The sequence below is a fragment of the Dromaius novaehollandiae genome, chromosome 19 (genome assembly GCF_036370855.1).
Source record: "Dromaius novaehollandiae isolate bDroNov1 chromosome 19, bDroNov1.hap1, whole genome shotgun sequence".
NCBI classification, from domain to species: Eukaryota; Metazoa; Chordata; class Aves; order Casuariiformes; family Dromaiidae; genus Dromaius; species Dromaius novaehollandiae.
In genome coordinates, this window is record NC_088116.1 from 4,973,482 (window position 1) to 4,997,661 (window position 24,180).

A 24,180-nucleotide genomic window follows, 5' to 3' on the forward strand; every position below is an offset into this window, starting at 1 on the left:
GATCTCAGCACCCCTCCTGTATTGCTGTAAGTCATATAAAGGCCCTGTATTTGTTTAACACCTTGCTCTGGTTGCTCTTACTTTTGCCCCAAGTAGGCAGGCCAGTGTGCTCAGCAACTTCTGCCTGTTTTGCAGTCAAATTTAAAACTAGGACATACCCGTAGTTGTACCGCCTGTAGAATGCCCATCCCATCATAAAGGTGATCTCTGTTACAGCTTAAAGAGAAGCATTAATAGCTCTACCCAGGTACTAGACCTGAATTTTACAAGGGAACTTTAACGTAGACCACAGCGCACTTGTTAACTTTAGTTAACATCAGGCAATATTGGTTAAGCTGAGGGAGACATGGAACTATTTTGCTTTCTGTACGTCTGAATGAAAGTCTATGTTTATTCTACTGCTGTGTGTAAAAACACATTAGATTTGTGAGGTTTATGGTTAGCCAAACATGACAGAAATAAAACAACTATACAATTAAGGACAGAAAAAGCCAAAGAGAGGAATATTACAAAGTGAATAAACTTGTTCTTTTTAAAAAACAGGGAGCATGGGGGGGATTATTTTTTAGAGATCATTTCATTGCTCAGGAAAGAAAACACCTGCTACTGGCTAAAGGCAGCCACAAGGTGCTACTAGGTACCTTCCTTCCTGCAAGATGCAATTACTGATAATCTACAGCTGACAACCTAGAATTGCTCATAATTCACCCTACTTGGTGTTTCACTGACATCAGGGTGAGTAGCAACATGGCTGTGATCAATGCTGCAGCTTACTGCTTGGTTTTGCTCTTAATTCAAACATGGCTATTTTTCCTGGGCTGCTTTGGAGCAGATGTTGCTAACCATCCCAGCTTAGGGAACCATTTAATGATACAGGAGGAGTCTATCTGAACTGGTAATGAGACCCATGAAACATACTTTTATTTGTGACCAAATCAGGATTTGAAAACAACTCAAAATGGAAAAGCAGAAATGAGATCACACGAGATACAAAAAAACCTCATCAGCACATGCACTTATGGTTCCAAGAATTAGGTACATCAAAAAATATTCTGCTGCATTAAAATACACAAATCTTTATATAGGTATATATAGATACATATATACACAAAACATTTGGCTCTCCATTTTCATTAGCAATAGCAAACCGAAAGCCTTTTCTATCCATGTCTATTTCAATCTATTCTGAAGCTATTTAGTATTAAAATCAATTTAAGAACCACTCAGCATCACAACAACTAAGAGTGCAATCCAATACATAAACCTCACAGGCTCCAAGCTGAATTTTCCCTAGCATATCTGCATTAAAGCAAAATCTATCACGAGGAGTCTAGTTGACCAGTACCAGGCAGTCCCTTTTTAACAAGCAGCCAGCTCAAATTAAACAAGCAGGTAACTGTCCAAAAGCGCAGGGGCCCCATAGTCAAAACAGCAAATTGCAAAAGTCCTAAGACCTAGAGTCTCATAGATCTATCCCAGCTCAGGGAATGTGATTCGTTTCGCATCTCAGCCAGACATTGACTCTGGTATTTCCAAAGAGCCGGTGACAGAATACTTTCTGCTTTGGCCAGCTTCTTCTTCAGGAATTGTCTTCTTCCTCCATCATACTTTTATAGTTTCTTTTGAAAAAGCCACACTGAAAAAAAATATTAAAAAAACAACTTATTAACATTTCACATATGCATTAATTTTTGCTTTTTCTTAAATTTTAAAATGCAAATTCTAAGTTCTTCCCTCTCAGAGTTGCTATAAATGAATGAGTGAACGCAGAATGCAGCCAGCATATGATTTCTGACAAAGCTGTAAGCCTTTGCCATTTTTCAAAACGCTTCACAATGTCTACTAACACTTCATAACATTCGAACATTCTGCAGAACACTTCAAAACAGGACTTCAGCACACCTATGCATGCAGAGCAGGAGTTTCTTTTCCAGTACTACTGAAATGCCTCCATTTGCATTCTAAAATAGAGCAGCTAATTAACAGTTTATGATGAGAAGTGAAAAGGAATGCTTTTCTCATTTAAATAGCATGAAAAATTAAGAGGTTATACTGCAATGCTCAGAATAGGAATTTTTTCAAATCTAAGACACTGAGGCGTCTAAGATAGAGGTCTTACAATGGTATGTCCTTCAGTGTATTTAAAGAAATCTCTTTCATAATTAGAGAAATCTTAAAACCATTAATACCTTTAATAAGAAGATCTGTATTTTGTCATGTCTTTACAATACTCACTTTCCAGAGCAGCAGAATAATGAAAGCCAACAAGAGAAGTCCACCAACAGAGCTTCCTATGATAACTGGCAAAGGATCGAATGCTTCCTCTTTCAGCAAGACGAGAGCAATCTAGATCAGAATCAAGACCAATTTAGCATACACTGAAGGCCAGTTGTTTTTTCTTGGCTAGTTTTTAACTAAGAAAGCTATATAGTTTGATCTAATGTTCAACCTTTGAACTCCATGCTAGATACAGCATTAACATACCTATGCAGGTGCTCTGCAATGCAATAGGAAATGATTTTTTTTATATATACCAAAACTAGTCAAGGAAGTTAAATTCACTAAGTGTTTTTCACAAGTTTACAGTGATTACAAAAATTCCCAGTAACAATCCTTCAGAATAAAGGGCATGTCTTCACTAGGGGAAAGAGAGGGAATTTCCCTGCCAAAATCCCAGAGAGGACAAGAGGTGTTACCCACAAGTGTCAGATAATATCCAGAATTCAGTACAAACCCTCAATATTTTATTAGTATATACTAGCAAGTATCCTCCCTTTGCTTTCTTCCTCTAGTCCAAAATGTGATTCCACTAAATTCAATGGCAGAATTGTTGTTTGCTTCAGAAGGTCTAGGATTTAACCCCGGAATTTGATCAGTTTTCTGGGTTCTGGAAAATATCTAGATCTCCCTTGTCCTGTCCTAAGAAAAGGACCAAGCTGCCTACATGGTGCTCAGATACCTCAGCACTATGATGCTCTTCTTTCAGGGCCACATATAATTTTCTGTCAAAGGTGATTTTCCCAGCGACCAGCAAATCAGTTCTGGTTTTTAAGAACTGTGGAGTAAGAATAAAAATAAAGAAGGTATCAGTCACTTAACGGCATCTTCCAAAATACATATATATATGTTGCAACAGTGACCAACAGCATCCTTACCTAGACTGTAAAATTGCCCTGCATAATGCTGCCACCAAGCTGCCTCTTGTATGTAAATACCCTCATGTATGGGTGTACCATGGCGAGAAAGCGTTCGGGCAGAGCAAGGCTTGCGTTGTCAAGCAAGTCAGTCTGCCAGTACCCATTTCTGGGGGAACCAAGGGAAGTGCAGCGCCGCTTCGGAACCCCGAGTGCCTCTTAGGAGACAGCCCCATGGATAAGACCGTACTCTCGCTCCACGGGGTCAGAAAGCGGCTTTGCGCATGGAAGAGCAGGATCCCTTCCCGCAAACCTCGCGTGGCCGAGGGGCCCGGGCAGCCGGGGGCCGCGCAGCCCCGTCCCTCGCGCGTACCTGCTGCGCGTCGGCCACGGCCACCTCGGCCGCCACGGTGACGTTGTCCCAGGCCGCGCTGAGGGAGCAGTACACGCACCGGTACTGCACGTCCCGGACGGCCTGAAACGACAGGGGAGTGTCACGGCGGGGCGCCGGGGCCGGGCCCCGCACCGCCCCCAGCACCTCGCCGCGGGCCGCCGTTAGCACAGCGGCGGCCGCCGACGTCGCTCACCGGCGCGGCTGCGTCACCGCCGTAGCCCTGCAGGCCCGTTACCGGCTCCTCGGCCACTCTGCACGCCGTGGTGCCCTGGAAGGGAACCGTTAGAGCTGCGAGGGGACCGTTACGGTTTGAAAACAACCGTTACGGCTGGAGGCGCTGGCTCGCGGGGGGGCGGGGCATCCCGGGGGGGCGGGGCGCCACCGCCCTCTCGCCCCCCCCGCCCCCTGGCCGCAGCTCTCGCGAGGTCTCGTTTGAAATGGAGGCGGGCGGGCGCGGCGGCGGCCCCTGAGGCGCGTTGAGCCCCGGCGCGGCGGCCATGCCGCTCCAGCCGCGCCTGCTGCGCACCTACTCGCGGCGCGGCGGCCAGCTCCGCCCGCTGCCGCCGCCGGACCGCTGGATCTCGCCGCCGCGGGACCGCAAGCGGCTCTTCAGCTCCACCTCGGCCGGCTCCAGCGCCGCCTCCAGCGCCCGCTCCGTCGCCTCGGCCGACTCGGACGACCCCGACTTCTCGCTGCCCGGCAAGCGCTGCCGGGAGCCGCCGGGTGAGCGCCCCGCGCGGCCCTGGCGGCTGCGGAGCCACCGCCGCGGCGCGGCCGGCAAGGAGAACCGCCCGCCGCCGCCGCCCGCGGGGGAGCTCACCTCGCCCTCGCCCTCGCCGCTGCCCCGGCCGCGCCGCCCCGCCCCGCGCCGCCGCCGCCGCCAGGGGCCGCCGGCCGCCGCGCGGCGCCCGCTGCTCTGCAGCACCCCGCAGCGGCCGCCCCCGGCCGCGCCGCCCCCCGCGCAGCGCCGCCGCTCGCCGCCCGGCCTGGCGGAGCTCAGCTCCGTCCTGCTGCTGAGCCCCGAGGACGGCAGCGCGGAGCTCTTCTCCCCGCCGCCGGGCGAGGAGGACGCGGGGCGGCGGCGGCAGAGCCCGGCCCCGCTCGCTGCCTCGCCCCTGCGCCTGGCCCTCGTGCGGGGAGGCTGGAACCAGCTCCCGCCATCGCCAGCGAGGGATGATGGGGATGGACCGTCCTGTCGCCGCGTCCTGAGGGCCTCAGTGCGGGGACGCTGCCAGCCGCGAGGCTCCCTGCCCTTACAACGAGCCACCGCGGCCCAGCAGGCAGCTCCGCCCGCCCTTAGCAGTAAGCCGCAGCGCGCTGTGGCGTGCAACGGTGCCGGTTCTGAAGGACCATCGGATGATCTGAGAAGAGGCTCAAGGAAAGGAAGCTCGAGCCAGCAGAGAGGCCACCTTACTCCGGTGGTGGTCTTGGACCGTCAAGAAGTGCCAGCGTGTTTGACTGGCACGCAACTCAAGGAACAGGCAGATATTCAGCCCTTCTGCCAGCAGCCAGTTTCTCCTTTAGGCCTGCAAGGAGTCTTGGAGAAGAAATATAAAAGCAGCAAGGTCATTCCTGGAGATGGGAGTACCTGTAGAAAAGCCTGCATCAGTGGCTTCAGTTCCAGCCGGTGGGGCAGACAGACAAGGCTCCGCCCAAACAGGCACAAAAATAAGAGACAGCAGCAGGCTAATAACTCCTTTTTCAGACCACAAGTGAGGAAAAGAGGGATGAAGAAGAACGTTCTGGAGATGTCTGCAGATGTAAGAGACAATGATTGTTCTTTCCTCAATAACTCCCATTGCTGGGGCAGGGTTCGAGCATCTTTGTCCTTCCATAAGAAAAAGAAAGTTGCCACAGAAGAGAGTTTCTGCAACAGCATCCTTTGTACCCCTTCAATGAAATCTCAGCTTTCAGGGCCCCAAATAACCCTATCTGCTGATAAGGCTCAGTGCTGTACTTGGTCTGCTTCTTCCATGGCCCTGCTGGCTCCCAGGAATTCCTGTTCTGTCCTGGAGGTGATGCTTACAGATGCAGAGAAGGTATATGGGGAATGCCAGCAGGAGGGGCCTATCTCTTTTGAAGAATGCATTCCCTTAGATAAGATGAAAAATTGCCAGAAAATTGGAGAAGGGGTGTTTGGAGAGGTCTTCCAGACCCACAGTGAGAGAGGACCTGTTGCCTTAAAAATAATTCCCATTGAGGGGACTGAAAGGGTAAATGGTGAAGCTCAAAAGAGTTTTGGAGAGATTCTACCTGAGATAATAATTTCAAAGGAACTCAGTCTTCTGTCTGAAGAGTCTATGAACAGGACTGTAGGGTTCATTAGCTTGTACTCTGTGCACTGTGTTCAAGGGGCCTATCCTAAGCACCTCCTGGAAGCCTGGGACAAATACCACAAAGTAACAGGATCAGAAAATGATCGGCCAGACCTTTTTGGGGATGAGCAACTCTTCATGGTTCTGGAATTTGAATTTGGAGGCAGTGATTTGGAGAATATGAAAAAGAAGTTAAATTCGGTGGCATCAGCAAGAAGTATTTTGCACCAGGTCACTGCTTCCCTGGCTGTGGCAGAACAGGAACTGCACTTTGAGCACAGAGACTTGCACTGGGGGAATGTGCTGGTAAAGAGAACAGATGTAAAGGAGCTTAATTATGTGTTGAATGGGGCAGGGCACACAATCCCCACAGCAGGGATCCATGTCAACATCATAGATTATACCTTGTCCCGGCTAGAAAAAGATGGGTTAACTGTGTTTTGTGACCTTTCCACTGATGAAGAGCTGTTCCAAGGCACAGGGGACTATCAGTTTGATATCTACAGGCAAATGAAAATGGAGAACTCCAACAGCTGGACTGACTATCGTCCACGCAGCAACGTCCTCTGGCTGCATTACTTGTCAGATAAACTTCTAAAAGGAATGGTCTACAGGAAAAAGGAATCAACTTCTGCCATGAGAAAAATAAAGCAGCAGCTCATTAAGTTCCATAAAGAAGTACTAACTTTTGGTTCTGCAAGTGAAGTTTTACATAACAGCAGCTTGTTCCAGTGAGCAAGGGAGCAGTGTTTCCACAAATGAAGTTACTGGTGCTGCTCTCTCCTTTGCTGTTTTTTATGTATGATCTTTTTAAATGTTGGCACAATGAAGAAATGTTATGATGTCCATGGGTTATCAGTGTGTATAATAAGTTATCAAAAATGTGTTTAAAAAAGCGAGAAAAGTTTTCTGCCTTAATATGCTTGCAGATGTACTTCTTTGAGAGAAGAGGGGAAGAGAACAGACTTGACTTTGCAGGGGGGGATTTCTTCAGGCTTAGTTATGTTTTGAATTAAACTTTCTTACCTTTTGAGTTTTAGTATATTAAAAGAAGTTCTCTTTCATTATTATATTTTTTTCTTTTTAAAAAAAACTCTGGACAGCGAGGACAAAAGTAAATATTATTAGCCCAGTTGAGGATAGAAAGGGAGGAAACACCCCCATGACTCATTTTTAAAAATGATCTTTTGCTAAGTTTGACAAAATTTGTGCATGGAATTGTACTACAAGATGTAAATATCTAAACTTCCTGTAATATAGCTTTAGAAACATTAATCTGCAATAATCTGGGTTTTTTTTCTCTGTAAAGACCAGTGAAGAGATATCAGATTATGAAAAAACAAATAAGAAAATGTACCTGTGTTCCTGTTGCATTTTTCACACTTAGGATGTTGTGACCTTGTAAACGGATAGGAATCCAAATCTGTAACTGGATGGTAGCATTAAAGAGATTTTCTCCATTTATCTGCAGAAGGAAATGCACAAGACAAGTACTTCTTAGTCATGATTGAAGATGGATCAGATTAACTAAATTTGAAGCTCTACTTACATTAAATTTGAACTCTCTGTTTTCAACAAGTCCTTGACTAACATTCACGTATATTAAAGAAACTGGTCTGTAGACAAAGATAAATCAAACTCAGTGAATGTTGAATCAAATTATTATTGAAAGTTAATGCATCCAGTGACCCAGTAATAAAAGCATAGCATTCCAGTTCTCATAAATCTGATGATGCTGTCTAATCTGTGCATATATGTGTACATATGCAGTTTATGTACAAGTCAGATGCATCTTTGAAGCTCTCTTGAGGTCTACTTTTTACAAGTTAGAGAGTCTACATTTGCCCTAGTCACCCCCTGCCTACGATAGGGTTTTATAGTTCCGTTTTACAGACTGTCTCCACTTTTGCTGTCTGGTACCAGAGAAAGTGACCTGACAATGTGCAGTGCTTGAAACAATTAAGACAGAAATTGTACTGTAATCTACCAAGCATCCCCTCCATCCTCTTTCCTCTAATTGACTAATGTAGAAGCAATATAATTGAATATTCCTAAAGCTTACTTGGTAAGGACTGCAGTGAATGCATATCTGGTATCAAGGATGTGTTCCTCGGTCAGAGTGGTGCTATTTTCATTTGTGCTGGGAAAAAAAAAAAGCAGGATGGATGAAAGCATTATTAGCATGAAAACATGATATATGATAACATTTCTATGGTTTGAGAACTGCCAATATTGGCTGTACAAGATGGATGGAAACATACAGTGGTGGTAACTGATGAAGAGATACAGGTACCAGCCCACCGTCCTATGGGGTGACATGGTACTTGAATGTTGGACTAGCCTTTCAGTGCTTCTAGTTTTGAAAGTTGCTATTGCCTTGAAATGTTTTTCCACAAACCAGCATTAACATGTGAATAGTAGTATTGCTTTCATCAATCAAAATTAGAAGCTTCTGCCCCTCACGAAACTGACTGGTCATTAAACTCATATGGAAACCTTTGCCTTAAACTCTGCTTGCAATGAAATTCAGCTGCCAGAGATTAGTTTTATTTTTTTCTTTTCTTCTGTTTTTTGCTGTTTTAAAAATGCTGTGTATCAGCCAGTTTCCATAGATTTTAATGGGAGGAAAAGGAGGAACGTGACAACAGAGGAATCTAAACTGTAGCTTCCCCACATTAGAAAGGCCTTGATCATGAAAAATACCCCAAATGTATATTGTCTTCCCAATCATTTGGTTCCTTTGAATGAAAGATCATCTTGGAACACAGCTGTATTATACATATTGCTTATCTGTTCTCACTCCTAAGGAAGGAGGATGTCAGGATGCAATATGGCATTTCAAAAAACACAAGCATGTAAATAGGTACTACATTTAAATTAGGACCTTAAAGGGAGCTCTATGTTTTACTGAAACAATGAAATATGAGCAAAGTTAAATTAGTAGAAGGGAAGGAAACATTTTTCACATAGATCCAAATGCTTTAGGAGGTTGAGAAGAACAAGTACAGTCATGTGGAACTAGTGGCTGATAAACAGTTTGTACACTGAGTAGGAATTCTTTTATCTCCTTTTTAGTGCACAGTATATTTTGTGGTGAAAACAGCAATACTTACTTGGTGACATTAACAGTGACTGTAGACTTATTTTGGAACACGGTTTCACGTAATTGCCAAATCACTGAAAAAATTGCCTATTTCGAGGGAAGAGAAAGACATAAGAAGATACTGATTACTCTGTAAATACTCTCTTTCTAACTCACCAGGGTACTGCTGAAACATGATGGCTCAGCATCATTTTCTGCTCAGCATTCCCTTCCAGAGGAGTTAGACATTACTGTGGAAGGTGGAAAAGTCAGTGAAGTACAGGAATATGAAAACAGTCTGTAGCCTTGAGAAATTACACACCAGTGATAAGCTGGTATTTGAAAGAACAGAGGCTATGGCCAAGCTGTAAAGATAAAGGATGCAAGACCAGCAACTCAAAGTATAATAAAGTATAATAAAGCAGTAGGAGAAAATGAAAATAATGATCTCAACTTACAGTTGTCTTATTGAATATTGGATGCCCAATTCTGCAGTTTAAGGATGAGGTTATAGAAGTGGATGGTACTGGCTGACCACAGTGAATAACTGGAGAGGATGGCTGCCAACAGAATAGGAACGCTCTTTAATATTGAATGAAAATGGACTGGGAAATTCAATTCTGTCTGTGTCTGCTCCCATAAAAGGAATTAGGAACAAATAGCCCAACAAAAGCTTGGAAGTCTTAAATCAGATAAATACTCTATTCAGGTTCCAGTCCTGACATCATGGAAATGCCCTCCCCACTCCCCCAAGTTTCTTTTGGGGGTATTTTAATCAGATGGGCTAAACAGTTTCATCAGGCTGCCAGAACATCTAAAGGAAGTTGGATAAGTGAGGTTGGCTCTCAGATTAGAAAAAGGTGCTCTATAGTCTCAAGTGTCTACTGCATATATGTTCCACAAATAAATTCTGTGCTGTATTAGAGCTCTGGATATAGTCCAGTGCTTAAAGGCTCGTCCTTCAGAAAAAATGGATGAAGAGCTTGAAAGTTTTAATGTGAATGATGGAAAAATTAACTGGCACGAACCACTTATCTGACTCGCTTACAAAAATATCCGGAGCTCTTGGTGCTGCTCTAATTTAATGCATTAGAATAAACATAATTTACTTTTAGATATTACATGTATTTATGTCATTTCTGAATGCACTAATTGAGGCTGGCCAATTCCTTGCAAACAGCAGAGACAGCTTTTTAATTCCATTTAATTTTCTCCTTTGCTCTGTGTACTTTCTATATTGAATAATGATGCCTATACTAGACCAAGAAGTAGTCTCAGTACTGACTATGAGTCAGTGTTTATTATCAGTATCCCTAACCTAGGCAATAATTTTTTTTAGCAACCCAGAAAACTGTCAATTTAACCTACTTCCCTGTACATTAGTTCTCAAATCACACAGACAACGAAAACTATCATAACCTTTATTAAACAGATAAATACCTTCATTTTTAGGTTCAATTTGTTCACAACTCCAGAGCGGTCAATAACAGGATTTAAAAGATGCTAAAAGAATATGGGTTACTCATGCATGGATTGTGGTAAATTACAAAAGAAGTCCTCATCTACTTTCGTCTGCCTGTTTGTCTTATTGATCATTGATTCTTTTAATGATGCCACGCAGATAAGTTTTACAAGAAGCTGCTCACTTGTCAATCCTTGAACAACTGACCTTCTTTCAAGATTTATTTATGTAGTAAGTGAATAGGAGTCTGCCCTAAGGCTTTCCTTCAGTGATCTGCTGTTAGACAAATAGTTCTTCCATGATCTTACCTCAGCAGTCATCTTTTTAAAATGTAAGTTTTTAGAATAGTTCAAAACCATAGTTGTCATGTAGGAGTCATCTCCGCTGTTGCTTAGGGTGAAAATCATGGTCACTTCTTTAGTGTGTCCCACTAGTAATTCTTTTCTAGAAGCAGACAGAAAAATGAGGTAGGTGACATACAACTTCTAAGGGTTGCTATTTAATAAGAGACCCAAGGCATTCTGGTGCTAGTAATTGCTCCCCTCAAATGCTTTCACACACAGGATAATGCAATAGCCCAATTAATTATTCAGTATTCTTCAGAGTGTGTAGGAAAATGCTTCCTTCTTATTACTGAAGGCAGTCATCTCTAAACCTTACATAACATTTTATCACTTCTGTTTTACATCTAGATGGCTATTAAACCTTTCTCCATTTGATTATCTTTTCAGTGAATCTCTGGGGTAACTTTTACAAAGAAGTGATGTCTACCCTTTTGCCTAAGGCTACGTAAAGGCGATTCTTTGCTCTAGTGCTATGCTATAGATTTGTCCAAAACAAAATCAGATGTTTACAATCAAATGCCAGAATTGTGATTTTAGGACAACTACAGCTGTTTAAATACTGGTCTCTCCTCTGAGATTTCCTAGAATGGCCCAGCAATGCCCGGGGAGGCGTACAGTTATAGCACTGTATGAACGTAATCTTATAGAAAGAATAAATTAGATTGAAATTAATGTAAACAAAGGGACAGCAAATCTTGTCTGAGAATTTGAACAGAACACCTTATGCACAAAGATGATATTTTATAGGAATGCTAAATGCAAAAAGTGGATAATACAACTGCTTTGACTCACGGAATCTGAGTTGTCAAAGTTAAATGAGCAGTACAGACAGTCTTGTTGTTGCAGTCCTTCTTGTAAGGCAACTGAAAATGAACACAGATCAAGTCAAATCTTAACTGTCCTGATTTTTCTAAGGTAGCAGATTTAGAATACCTTTATATATACACATACATACAGCAGAGACAGCTTTTTAATTCCATTTAATTTTCTCCTTTGCTCTGTCCTTCTCTGAAAACTGAAATTCTCATGACCCAATTTAAGGAAAAGCAGGAAGTAAGACCCTCTAGTGGTGAGTCACTCCCAAGCTGATGATGTTTTGTAATTCAGCTCCCAGAAAAAGGTCTTTTAGCAGTAATGTGAAATCTTCATTGGGGACAAGGGTTGTTACAGAGATGCCAGTCTACCTGTGACTTGCCACAGGAGTCACTATCTAAGCCAGTCTGGTGAGAAAATGTGTTAGCTAAAATAATATTACTCCTTTTCCCTGACTGACATGTTTTTCTTGAATAAACACATTCATATACTGTACAAGCTTCTAGGTGCGCTATTTGGTAGAGATGAAGTTACTTCCCAGCGTCTTTCACAATTGTTTGTTTCACCAATAAAAATCTGTCTGCGGCTGACATTCCTGGAGAAGTTCATCGATAATTAATAATTAGCTGTTGGATGCACAAGTACTAAACCCAGTAGCAGCGCTGACTCACAGCTGAGAATCTCATGAAATATTCTTATGAAATAAATGTATCATCAACATCATAATTCCTAAGATCACTGTTATCATAGTAATGAATGTTCATTATTGCTCAGTGCTAAATGTTGTTCTAACTCCTCTGTTCTATGCTTGATGGACTGTTAATTAAATATTGAATTGTGGTAAAAACACCTATTAAGTAGCAAAAAGCTGCCTCTTTACGCAGCGTTGTGGAATTTTTCCAAAAGCTGTGATTTAGATTTCAGACTAGCTGTGAAAAAGAGCTGGATTAGCATGCAAGAATCCTGCTACTAAACAGCAAGTGAGGAGAGAGGATATCAGACTTAAAGGTTAAGTTTGTTAGAAGTTTGCAGCCTCCCAATTATTGGTTACAAACAACTAAATCCAAACTAAAAAAAGTATTCATTTTTTCCCAGGATTTTTTAAATTTTAGAAAATTGTTTATGTGTTACTACCAAATACATCATTCGAATAATAGGTTTTAATATAAGTTCCAATGTAGATCTCAGTATCTGAAAAGTACTTCACAAAACACACAAACCGTCTCTGCCTTCTTCACAGGTAGCATCTAAATTTCATTGTATACAGAGGCATAGGAGAAATGCTATGGTCAAAATCAAAGCAATTTTGTAGCAGATCTGAGGTTGGACCTTAGAGACAAGATTATCCTAACAGGATATGAGTATCTGCTATGGGGGAACCTGAGCCTAAAGTCTACCTAGAATACATTACTTATAACTAAAAAGGGAGCAGGGGAGAGAGGAAGACATGCACAAGCTAAGAAAACCACTTTTTTTTTTTTTTTTTTTTTAATAGTAAAGGCTATGGATCCTGGAAGGAGAGAAAGCTCTTTGCTAAGCTTTTATTACCTGAAAATGCATCTCAGATGGCTGATATCTATCCAGCATAGGAACAGCAAATTCCATCTTAGTGTTTTTATTAAAGAGCTTGTGTTTAACTCTGAGAATAACACTGGAAAAGCAGTTGAAGTCACATGGCTACAAGAAAGGAAGAACAAACAGTTAAGAAAAGTATCTGGGCATTGAAATGCAGAATAGAGTGTACATGTCATCTCTGCATGGCTGCTCCGCTTCCTAAAGTATAAATACAGGAAAGCAAAACTACAAAGTGAAATAGTGTAAGAAGCAGGGTAAATATAGAGCAACTTCCCCCCAGCCATTCTATTCCAGTTTCTGTCAACTGGCATGTTTAGGGACCTTCTGGCTCAGAGGTTGCCTTTGAGCCACTGTTTCTAATAGCTACCAGTGGTCCATAAACTTGTCAAATGTTTTTTTGGATTATTTTATACATTTGGCTACCATGACACCCCCTGGATAACATGTTCTACATTTCAGTTATGCATTGTGAAAAACAGTTTCCATATGTTTGCTTTCATCCTGTAGAGCTTCATGCCTCTCCTCAATTCTTGTGATTATGAATACTTCACATGCTTACATTCAAAAGGATGAGACTTTGATTTTTAGCAATACAAATAAAAATGGCACATGCGGCATCTCCTGCCTCAGCTGTGAACTTGCTCAGGAAGTCTAACACCCAGAAAACTCCACCTCATTATATTTTTTTTGCATTTCAAGAAAGGTTCATCCTCAGGCAGGTTCTGTAACAAATCTTTTCCTGTTAGCCCTTCTTTCTGCAGTAAGTCATCACCTACCAGGGCATAGAGCTGCAGCTCTAAGCACATGTCCTTGCTGACCAGCAGCTGTCCACTTCTTGTGGTGTTCTGATCTTCAAACTGCACTCTTTTCTTTGGCATTTTCACATCCAAGTCCACCGTGTAGAGAAGGTATAACTGTGAAAACACTGGAAGCAGAGATAGTGTTTTCCTATGTGCTCAGAACAAAGTAACAGAACTGCAGAAGGGTCAGTGAATAAAGAGTAACTGAAACCTCTGATCAGCAGCATTCACCAAGGAGGAAAAATACAGTGATGTATTCCCAACGGCTTCCCACAAGCCAAGTGAAATGGAAAGAATCTTAAATTTAGATTTGCTCCCTACAGAAACTCTGAAAGTTTAGGCTCCAAGGTGCAAGATCCAAGATCCCCAAAATATGTTTAATTTCTCCCAAGTATACTAGGTTAGTGATAGTCTAGTTTTGAATAACGAGATCCTTGGCTTTGTCAATGGTTTTGATCTGCTGTCTTCCATCTGTTGCTGAGAGTACATATTACAGCTGTACTCAGGTTGTAAAAGAAAACTACCATTAAGGCTGTTTGTGAAGACAAGCAGAACCGATACTCAGGCACAAATATCTTTCCTAGAATGAGCAGCTGCAAATTCACTAACCTCTATAGAGCTTTGCTGACTTCTGAGAATAGTGAATTCATCTCTCTAATTTCTATCAGGAGAAATAATTTATTTGTTAGTTGTACCAGAAATTGTCCTCCCTGTCAAGTTTCCGATGCCAATGTAGGACTGTAGCTTTCAGTCTGATCACAGTTCCTGTTTGTTACCTTGTTTGGATGCTGGTGACGCCAAGATTATATCGAAGCACAGTTTTGCAGTAATGATGCTGTTATTAGTGAAAATTAATATTCTCTCAGGGGTGAATCTCATGCTGGTGAGAAACTGGACAACTGGTCTGGAGCTATCCAGTGAAGAACAGATAAGAAACAGAATGAAATACAAATTTTCAGACTGAAACATTACAGGAGAAATAATCTAAGAAATCCTGACAGCAAGAATAAGAAATGTTCATTGTTTCCACAGTATTTTACCTGGACCAAGTTTACCCATTTACAAAAGTTCCAATTTTGCCTGGAAATGTTGAGAATGCATAAAATCCCAAGAGTCTGAAGGAACAGGCAGCCAAATTACACCAATAAGGCTAGAGTTTCAGAATTAGATACATTTCTTTCTCTCTCCACTAGATAAACCCATTACGTAGTGGTACAAATTCTCTCTTCCCCCCGCACAGTTCGTTTTCTAACACAAAATGCAAGAACAAAATCAAATCTGTCTGCCATGACTTAGCCCTTGTGAAATCTGGAAGTCACTCAGTTATCAGAAGTCTGACTGAAAATGAAGCATGGTCTGTAAAGTTATTTTCTTTGTCTAAAATGACCTAAATTACCAGTGCTGCACTGCAGACATCAAGGTCTGCTTAGGCCTGGATCAATGTTACAATCAGTTCATGTTCACCAGCCGATACTTGTTCAAAGCTTTAGACATTAAAAAAAAAAAAAAAAAAAAAAAAAAAAAAAAAAAAAGAAAAGCCTTTGCAACTTGAGGGAAAGATTTTGCATTTTATGTGACTTACTGCACTGGGAAAGTTTTTTGTTTTTTTTTTTTTTTAACTCCCTCTGATGCTGAACTAATAATAGAATCATTACGCAGTGCTTGGAATACAGATTCTAAATGTAACTTTGAAGCATCCCCATAACACACTAAAAAGGAGCATTTATTCCCTACCGGAGCAAAACCACATTCTTCAGTGATCCTACTGTAATATCTTGGAGACCATCTTCAGTGAAATCAAAGCCACCATCAATGGATTGTCCAAAATATTGGAGTTCTGGAGAAATTTCAGAGGCTTTTACTCTCTGATGGGGAAGAAACATTAACATGAGTTAGGTTCTCTCTCCTGTCCTTTGGCAAGTATAATTCTTTTCATGAGGCTGCCATGAAGATGATTTTGTAACACTCCTGACACACAAAATATTGACACTTGACTTCCTGTAGTAAACGGCAGTAAAATGTGAAACAGCCTTGCAAAAGGATATGCTGTTTTATAAGTAGCATTTGAACCCAGCTCCCTTGCCTAAGCAGGCAAGTGGACAACTAAGAGTAAGGAATAGCTCTGCTGCAGAAAATTGTGGAGTCACACAAATCATCTGATGTGTAAATTTCTCACCCATCATTGCAAATGAAATGCATTCCCTTCCTCCTAGCTCATTGCTACAAAACAAGCTTTTCCCTCTCAAGGTGTACTGAAGGCAATTCACACACAACACATACTTGGGAAAAAGAGCTCTTGATCCCGTCTTTATCACCATTAAAGATGTAAATACTGCCAAAGGAGGAACTGTTTGAAAGCTGATCTTCAAGGGGGGCTCCAACTGCAATATCCTCATATCCATCCCTGTTGATGTCTCCAATGCTGGCCACAGTAAACCCAAACCTTGCAAAAGGAGAGGTCACTTGCACATTTAAGTGTCCTTCCAAGGTGAATGAACCAGTCTGAAAAACACCCAATAAGGAATCCCATTTACAGCAAAGGTAGCATGAGTAGCTCTTACATGAAAAAAGACCTCACTGCACACTGATAATGCTTAAAGGAGAAGAACAACACTCTAAACAATAGATTAAGCAGCTCAAGATCCCAGTTCATTCACAGAACAAAAGCTTGATCCTTCTTTATTGAGAGCATGCAAATTCTCCGATGGAAGCAGTGTCTCCGGACAACCCTAGGCAAGCAGACACTCTGAAGCACTGTCTGCTATTAAATTAACAGGAGACTGAGTTGACCCCCAGCTAGTTTCACCGTGATGGAAACCATCCCATCTTCTGGACTGTCTTATAGAAATAAGCCACAAGAGGGTGCATGTTATTTGGCTTCTAACAGATGCCAGGACTGTTGTTTTCTGCTTCCAGCAAGCACCCCGAGTAAATTTTAGGAGTGGGCAAACAAAGAGGGTTTCCCCTGGTCTGCTGTTAAAAGTGTGTTCAGTTCTCATTCAGAATGACCCAACTAAAATATACCTTGCACATCATATATTGGACTTAGCAGCTGGGCCCACAAAGCATTCTGTTTTCTAGAAGTCCCTGGGAAGCAACGGTGTAGCAGCTCCCTACGCACACATTTATTGCAAAGACTGTGAAGAACATTGCTTGGCAGAGCAAGGTCAGCACCAACAAATTGCCTACGTACAGGCAACAGATATAATTTCATCACACTGTGATATCAGTGTACCTTAGGTTACAAAATGGTTTTATTTCTTTAGTTATTTCTCTTTCATATGCTAATGACTAAGACAGGACTGCTGGCTTCATCCTGCAGTCCTCTACCATACAGGGAGAGCACATTCAGTGAGAGCACATAGAGGAATGTTTTATTTGTCACTACTTAGGCATGGCTGGAAAATCCCCAACGTGGAGTGTTTACGCTACCAGTGTTTTTACCTCTGTCTCCAGGCGATAGACGTAAACCCTTCCTTCTTCCCCTCGGATGTGATAAAATGGAGCTCCAACGAGGAGAAGATCTGTCACCCCATCACGGTTCACATCAAGCGGGCAGAGCTCAGAGCCAAAATAAGATCCAACCTGTGCTCCAGAAAAAAACAAGCGGCTCTTGCACTGAAATTCTCTATATCTAGCTTTATAGAATTAATGCCTTTGCACACAAGTAAGACAATGTTTAGAACGAAACATTACATATCTACTTATTTATATGCATATAATTTCCCTATTATTTATTATATATTACAGCCATTCTAAGGGAGGGATCCTGTAACCAGTGTAACAGTACCAACATCATTATTCAGCAATTTGACAGAAGAAAAAGGAGAGTATCACAGTTGAAAGCCTCTTTTTCCATGGGCCATAAGAATAGAACACAAATATATTACAATCCATTTAGCTAAACACCTTCCCAGTTTTTTTCCAAATTTCTTGATTGCTTCTGATGCTCCCAAAGCACTATGGAATGAGCAAAGATTGTATAACATCCATGTTTGGCTAAATCGGATGCTTGACAGCTCCCTGTTCCTACTTATGAGACCTCTAACACCAATAGAAAAACATGGTGGAATAGGAGCCAATAACCTCCATCAGCCTGCTGAAGGCAGTCAGACTTTGATAATTTTCCCCAGCTGAACAACTCGTCCCAGAAGCTGACTTCAGCAGACCTCACTTGAAAAAGGCAGGAAAAGTTCTTGGTTGAGAAGATGCATACCGAAGAATCAACGGGGGCTGCCTGTCCTTTCCAGGTTTCACAGCACTAATAAAGCTAATGGATTTATTCAAACAACTGCTACACGCAAGTACTAGCTACATCACACACTCCTTACTCAGCAAGGATTATAGCAGCTTTACTCTTGTTTCGAAAGGTAAAGTCTGGAGGCAAAAACGTGGCTGCTGTTGGAGCAGAGTGGGTGCATGGAACCCACTTGACTGCACTGAGCATGGCGATGTTTTGTCAGCCCATTGGCCTGAATGCCCCCATCTGAGTGAAGCACAGTACCTGTTCTCCTTGCAGAGTCTGCTTTAAGCGACTGTCCTGAAACACCAACACCTTCCCTGTCATGCTGTGTCGTGGAGCTCCAGCCACATACAAGGCTCCGTATCCTGTGCTTACCACTGCCACGCTGTATCCTGGGGCATGCACACAAGGAGCAAAAATAGTATGCGTTGTCAGTACCATACTCTGTGTCTGAAGAAAAGAGCCCACAAAGTTTTTACAGAGACATGGACCTGCATATTCAATGAGATACAAGAGTTCACACCATGTCAAGTTGTTCTGGTCCATGGGTTTGATTCTAGAGACTCTCATGAAAATACTGATTAGGAAATAGCAGGTAACTTCTCTGAGAGAAAAGACAGTGAGGCTGAGGTTTTCCTCTCTTAACGCCTTGTCTGGTAGTTGAATAAATTTGGGCCTCTGCAGCCTCTACTCTGAAAAATCTACTTGAACTCCTGCTGACTTTTCTTGACATTTATCACCGTTTCTGCATGATTATCCAACATATACACCTTGTTTCTTCTTAATTATTATCTCTGCAAGCGAGGTACAGCAGCATACGTAGAAGTGAAGGAAACACAGTCCACATAAAATGCAAAAATAGAACCGTTCTGGGGTTTCTGTAACAGGGAGGTAACGGGAGAAGGACTATCCTGAAGATACAGACAGTCCACAGCACCTGACAATACCCAGAAAGACTTTAAGGCCAAGGCTACAGTCAGGAGACGGAGGACTCGAGACTATGCAGCGCTGGGGTGAATAAGCAAAGCTTTATTTGTCACCAAGCCAAAACCAGTATTGATTCACAAGCTATTTGTTCTTCAGACAATCACTACAAGTGAAATATTTATCCTTATCAGTTCTCAAAAATGCCCTTCATTGCAAGTGTTCTTACACAGTACAACCAAATGGCACGTGTTAACAAAATACCACAAGGCATCATAACTCTTAAGTGAAAAAAGACCTATCTTCCCAACAACAAGGAGACAAGGAGTCTTTATATCAGAATCTCTCTCCCTGCTAGAGAAAATACCAGGAATACAGCAAGATCATGCAGGAGACAGTCTTCATCAGATTAATACTGACAGTGCTGCTGCACTGTGCACTAAACAGAAAAAAAGCAAAACTGCACTCAGATTGTCATTTGATCTCAGAGAATGGTAAGCTGCTTACCTAGGTAAGTGTATTTTGCTTTTTTTCCTTCCTCTTTAGACTCATTCAGGAAAACAGCTGTCTTGGTTGCCAGTTCATAGAGCAGAATTCCACCAGACCAGTCAAAGGCCCCCACAGCACCAAGCATTAAGACTTCCTGCAGAAGTAACATATTGCAGGTTAGAAGAAATGAATACAGGGCAATGCCCAGGCCTAGTGACTTCTAGCCTATCACAAAGCAGTTAAGTAGACAGCAGTGTTCTCTGGCTTACAACTCCTGCACTCTTCCCTGGGCTCCGGAGCTTGGGCAGTTCTACCAGCCCCTGCCAGATTTTGAGGAAAGGCAAGGTGACTTCCCCATGTCGGATGAGCAGCTACACATCTTCCTGCTCCCAACGTGATATTTTTTTTGCAAAACTGGACCATTGTTGGCCTTGCAACCAAGACTGCTGAATGCTCATTAGCCTCCTCAGCCTGTATTGTTTTTCCCCTCCTGACAAGGAGAAAGATCATTCTTGCCCTGGATGGACCAAAGTTTTAAGCCAGAGGATTCTGAAAGAGTTGATTTCATCTGCAACTTATTGGACCACCTGACTTGCAAGTGACAGAAAAAACAAAGTTGTCAACTGGAGTTAGCTCTTTTGTCCAATAGAAGAAAAAGGATCCAACGGTTAGAACAGAGGTCTGGATGCCAAATGCCTATGGTCTAATCTCTTGCTTTGCACTCTTAGGTGAATCAATATGCTTTATCAGCGTGTACTTCTTTTGTATCTAAGTGTATTTGGCATTATTAATATTTTTAATATTAATAAATTCATATTATGCACCTCTGCATTAACAGGCAATGTGGATTAGACAGAAAAGGTGTAGTTTCATTCTTATAGGCTTAAAGTTAAACGTCTCATCTAAGCTAGTTATCTGGACTTTACAGTAATTGAAGAGAGGTCAGCATCTTCAGAGGTGCTGATTCCGCTTATCTGAGGATGAATTGCCCTTTGGAAGCATTCAGATGACTGTTGAACAGGAAGCATAATATCTAGACAGCTAGAAGTCACATGTGATAAATCCCACGCTAAAATAAAACCCACCACTGACTATATAAAAGCAGTATTTTTGCTTATCTGACACATTCAAAGCAAGCAGTGACTTGCAAAGGAAATTTGACTACGTGGTTCTCATGCTTCTCTATCGGTGTCATTTTTTGGAGGAGACCTCCTGAATTCTTACAAATATCAAAACAGCATCACAACATACAGCCATTTAGAAGGGTTAAATGCAGAACACTTGCCTTATCCAAGATCTGCACACTGAAACCAGCTTGTGCAAGCTCATATTGTAGAGCATCACCTTGAGTACCTGAGGATGCAATGGAAACAGAGTGAGACACTTTCTCCTCATCTCCTAGAGGGGACTGCTAAGGCAGAAAGATTGTTCTTTACCTTCTATACCAATAATACTCTGTTGCAGTGTTGAAAGCAGCCCATCTAATGCTGAATAGTTGGTCACCTGAAATACATTAGTATCATCTGGACCAGAGGCAATCAGCCGCAATTCATTTAGGGCCTTTGGTTTCTTGAAAGCATCTCCCACCTGCAGAAGAGACACAAATCAATCAAAAGAAACAATCTTTAGAATCTGCATACTCCCACCTACTTGGGGTTGGAGTCATTCAACAGTTTACGGTAAAAACGAGGCTTCAGCCATCCTATGTAATCCCAGAAATAGCAATTGCTTTGGAAGCCAGTGAACTGGGCACTCTCAGTGTCTCCTGGAACCAAATCTTTACAAAACATCCTCACATAACAGGCTGATGCTATATCTGCTGCATATGTCCTACCCAACAATTAATTTTGGACATAAACAAGTTTTAGTCATATTTGCTTATTATTCTAATATCAGCTCATACTATAGTGTTATCTTTCAGCTATTTATTTTGTACATGCTCCTTCCCTGCATTTACTGGCTCCATGCATGGAGCAGTTTCTCCTTTTCTCTCCCCGCAGTGGTACCCAGGAATGGAAGCAAGCTACACTCCAGGTGTGTTTCCAACTTACCCCAATGGCATAGCGCTCAATTCCTGCCATTTTGGGTGAATTTATCACTGTTGTCAAGTTCATTTCATCCAGGAGTATTTCCCCGTCTGTAAGCACAATCATGACCTTGGCTGCATTCTTCTGGGACCCGTGACTTTCAGTGAAGATAGAATCCCTGGTAAAACATTGAAACAAAGAACTTGGGATAAAAATTGAAGCTTCCCTCCTTGGGACAGAGGGAGAGTCTTGCTGAATTATGCATTTGTGGCTAACAGTCATAGCAAGGAACCAAGAGACTTTCTTTCATATTCACAAAACTTAAAATGGCCAGGCAAGTCTGTTCTCTTCACAATTTCTGGGAGAAGTATTAAGTTAATGTCTGTTCCAGCAAAGGGCTCCAGCCCAGTCTAGAACATCCAGATATCAGTGAAGATGAGGGAAAGTAAATCACTCCACTTTACTCTTGAGGACTGAGAGGAGGCACATTTCATGGTAACCCTGTTCTCTGTCACTCTTGGGAGGCTCCAAGAAGAGAAAGAAGTTGTCCTGAATTAAATGCTGTAAAGATTTGCTGAGATATGGCCAGGTACCTGAGGAGGAACTCACCACACACCACAGCTCTCACATGGAGAGATTTCCATAATTGCTAATAGGCTGGATTTGTGCACACAGCTGATTCTACTAAAAAAGGTCTAGACACCATTCTCGGTTTTCAGGCCTTCCTTATTGCTGAGGCTTAAGAGATTTTAGCCTAAAGTTCTGGTTCTGTTCTTCAGGTTTCTCTTGCACTTCTCTGGGTGCTGACCCTTTCATCCTTTCCTGAGCCCCCTGTCCCCCATCTCATATCAAGAATTAGGCACTGCACTGACAGCTGGCCTTTACAACCCTCTTAAAACATGGTGCAGGAGTTGCCGCCTGCCATTCAACCGTTACCAGACAAATGGGACTGCTTTCAGGACCTGAATATCTACAGAAGTCCATCTCCCTTTCTCAGGAAATGCCCCAGAAATTCATCCCCTTCATTTCTTGGGCCCTCTTTTGTTACTTACAGAGCATGCTGCATGGCAGATGCTGTTTTGGTCACATTGCACACCTGCTCAATATCAAGAACTTTCTGGAGGGTGGCATTTGGATTCCAGTTTTCTCGCAGGTCAAACTCGGTTCTGATTTCAAACCCGTACTGCACCACTGCAAAATCGCACTGTAAGGAAAAAGCAGATAAGCACCCGCTAGTGACAACTGTTGATTCAGAGAATAAGGGCTCTCTGAGCAACCAGCCCAGAAATCCCAACAGAAACCTGAAATATGCTGATGCTTGGGGCATTTGAGAGTCACAGACTTTGCTAAAGTTGGTGAATGTCTTCAACCACAGCAAAGAAAGCAGTAGAGTATCTTCACACAAAATAAGTGACTGCAGATAACAAAACTGATAAGGTGTCTGGCAGAACAGGCAGTCTTATCAGTGCCTCTGTGATTTCAGATACAGATGTTACAATATAGGAATGGAGACAACAGTCATGACTGTCACCTTAAGAGAAAGCAGAAATGGTGCTCTCTGGGCTTCAAGTACAACAACACAGCAGAGCTAGGGATTGCTGAACATTCAAACCACAAGCTTTTTATTTCTAGCGTTCTTGGGATCAAGACTGAGAATTTATTGCTGGGCTGTAAGCAAAATTATGTCAAGAACACATGCGAGTTGTGGAACCGATTTCCCATCCTAATGGAAATAAACCTGCGTGGTCTCAAATTCTGGTGGAGAGGCAGCTTAAATGAAGCACAGCAACCTCGGTACTTTTAACCAACTAAAGAAAGCAAGTAGGGAGTACCTCAAAGCACTTCTCATACAGTGTTTTCATCATCTTGTAGATGAAAGCCTTTGCTTTTTCAAAGTCTTCTTGCTCAATGCTTCCCGATCCGTCCAAAATAAAAACAATCTCTGTTCCAGAGCCTGCCGGGATATGGAAAGTAAATGAATGAGGAGAAGGCTCCCAGGAGTTCGGTGATCTCAGTCAGAATGAAGTATTATCCATCTATGCACAAGTAATCTCACTCCGACAAGCAACTGAACTGCACCAGACTGCCAAGCTGTCATTTCAGTGTGAGCCACAGCTCAGCTCTAGAAACTCACAGCACAGCAACCCCCTGGATTTTGCTAGTCCATGGCCGTCTATAGCATGATTCTGTTAAAAGATAGTTCACATACGCAAGTCATTTTCCTCCTCCTCTTTGTCGTCGTCCATCCAGGAAGGGAGCTTGCCATCATCGTCATTAATGTTTCCATGCTCTGGTGATTCAGTTGGAACATTTTCAGCTGAAACAAGAAATGAGTTTGAAGGTAACTGACAGGGAAGTGGGAGAGAAAGCAAAAGGTGAAGTAAAACCTTGCATTCGTGCCTGCACAGTGTTCCTGCAGAGCACCTTTCCTGGGCCTTGCTGCCTGGCAGCTGAACTCTTTCTCATGCTTGCAGCCTGTAATGGATCATATTGCTTTCAAGCCCAAAACTGCAGATGCTACAGAAATCTTTGAGTTTAAAAGTCTGTGGGGTCAGGACTTCATCTTAAGCCTGTGTTC

At 42.4% G+C, this 24,180-nt stretch overlaps 2 protein-coding genes across 2 annotated transcripts in view; one reads left to right on the top strand and one right to left on the bottom strand.

Annotated features, from left to right (window-relative positions):
- Nucleotides 1-1,494: 1,494 nt before the first annotated feature.
- ITGAE (integrin subunit alpha E) overlaps nt 1,495-24,180 on the bottom strand; it is a 32,980-nt gene continuing 10,294 nt past the window's right edge. Inside the window, exons 11-36 of the mRNA XM_026101440.2 lie at nt 23,812-23,919; nt 23,435-23,556; nt 22,655-22,806; nt 21,627-21,780; nt 21,012-21,162; nt 20,857-20,928; nt 19,594-19,725; nt 18,424-18,554; nt 17,364-17,504; nt 16,200-16,421; nt 15,654-15,784; nt 14,696-14,829; nt 13,896-14,044; nt 13,093-13,221; nt 11,524-11,594; nt 10,696-10,831; nt 9,384-9,485; nt 8,957-9,033; nt 7,906-7,983; nt 7,393-7,459; nt 7,201-7,308; nt 3,722-3,796; nt 3,508-3,609; nt 2,960-3,055; nt 2,236-2,346; nt 1,495-1,636 (exon numbers count right to left, since the gene is read on the bottom strand). Coding sequence (XP_025957225.2) covers nt 1,580-1,636; nt 2,236-2,346; nt 2,960-3,055; nt 3,508-3,609; nt 3,722-3,796; nt 7,201-7,308; nt 7,393-7,459; nt 7,906-7,983; nt 8,957-9,033; nt 9,384-9,485; nt 10,696-10,831; nt 11,524-11,594; nt 13,093-13,221; nt 13,896-14,044; nt 14,696-14,829; nt 15,654-15,784; nt 16,200-16,421; nt 17,364-17,504; nt 18,424-18,554; nt 19,594-19,725; nt 20,857-20,928; nt 21,012-21,162; nt 21,627-21,780; nt 22,655-22,806; nt 23,435-23,556; nt 23,812-23,919 — 3,008 coding nt within the window. The 3' untranslated portion in view covers nt 1,495-1,579. The remainder of the gene's footprint in view (nt 1,637-2,235; nt 2,347-2,959; nt 3,056-3,507; nt 3,610-3,721; nt 3,797-7,200; nt 7,309-7,392; nt 7,460-7,905; nt 7,984-8,956; nt 9,034-9,383; nt 9,486-10,695; nt 10,832-11,523; nt 11,595-13,092; nt 13,222-13,895; nt 14,045-14,695; nt 14,830-15,653; nt 15,785-16,199; nt 16,422-17,363; nt 17,505-18,423; nt 18,555-19,593; nt 19,726-20,856; nt 20,929-21,011; nt 21,163-21,626; nt 21,781-22,654; nt 22,807-23,434; nt 23,557-23,811; nt 23,920-24,180) is intronic.
- Nucleotides 3,946-7,199, top strand: HASPIN (histone H3 associated protein kinase). The gene has a single exon (XM_064523188.1). The coding sequence runs from the start codon at nt 4,026-4,028 to the stop codon at nt 6,576-6,578; it is 2,553 nt and encodes an 850-aa protein (XP_064379258.1). The 5' UTR covers nt 3,946-4,025; the 3' UTR covers nt 6,579-7,199.

What these genes read in the sequence shown, in the direction of transcription:
- HASPIN (XM_064523188.1), top strand. Translation starts at nt 4,026, where the DNA reads ATGCCGCTCCAGCCGCGCCTGCTGCGCACCTACTCGCGGCGCGGCGGC.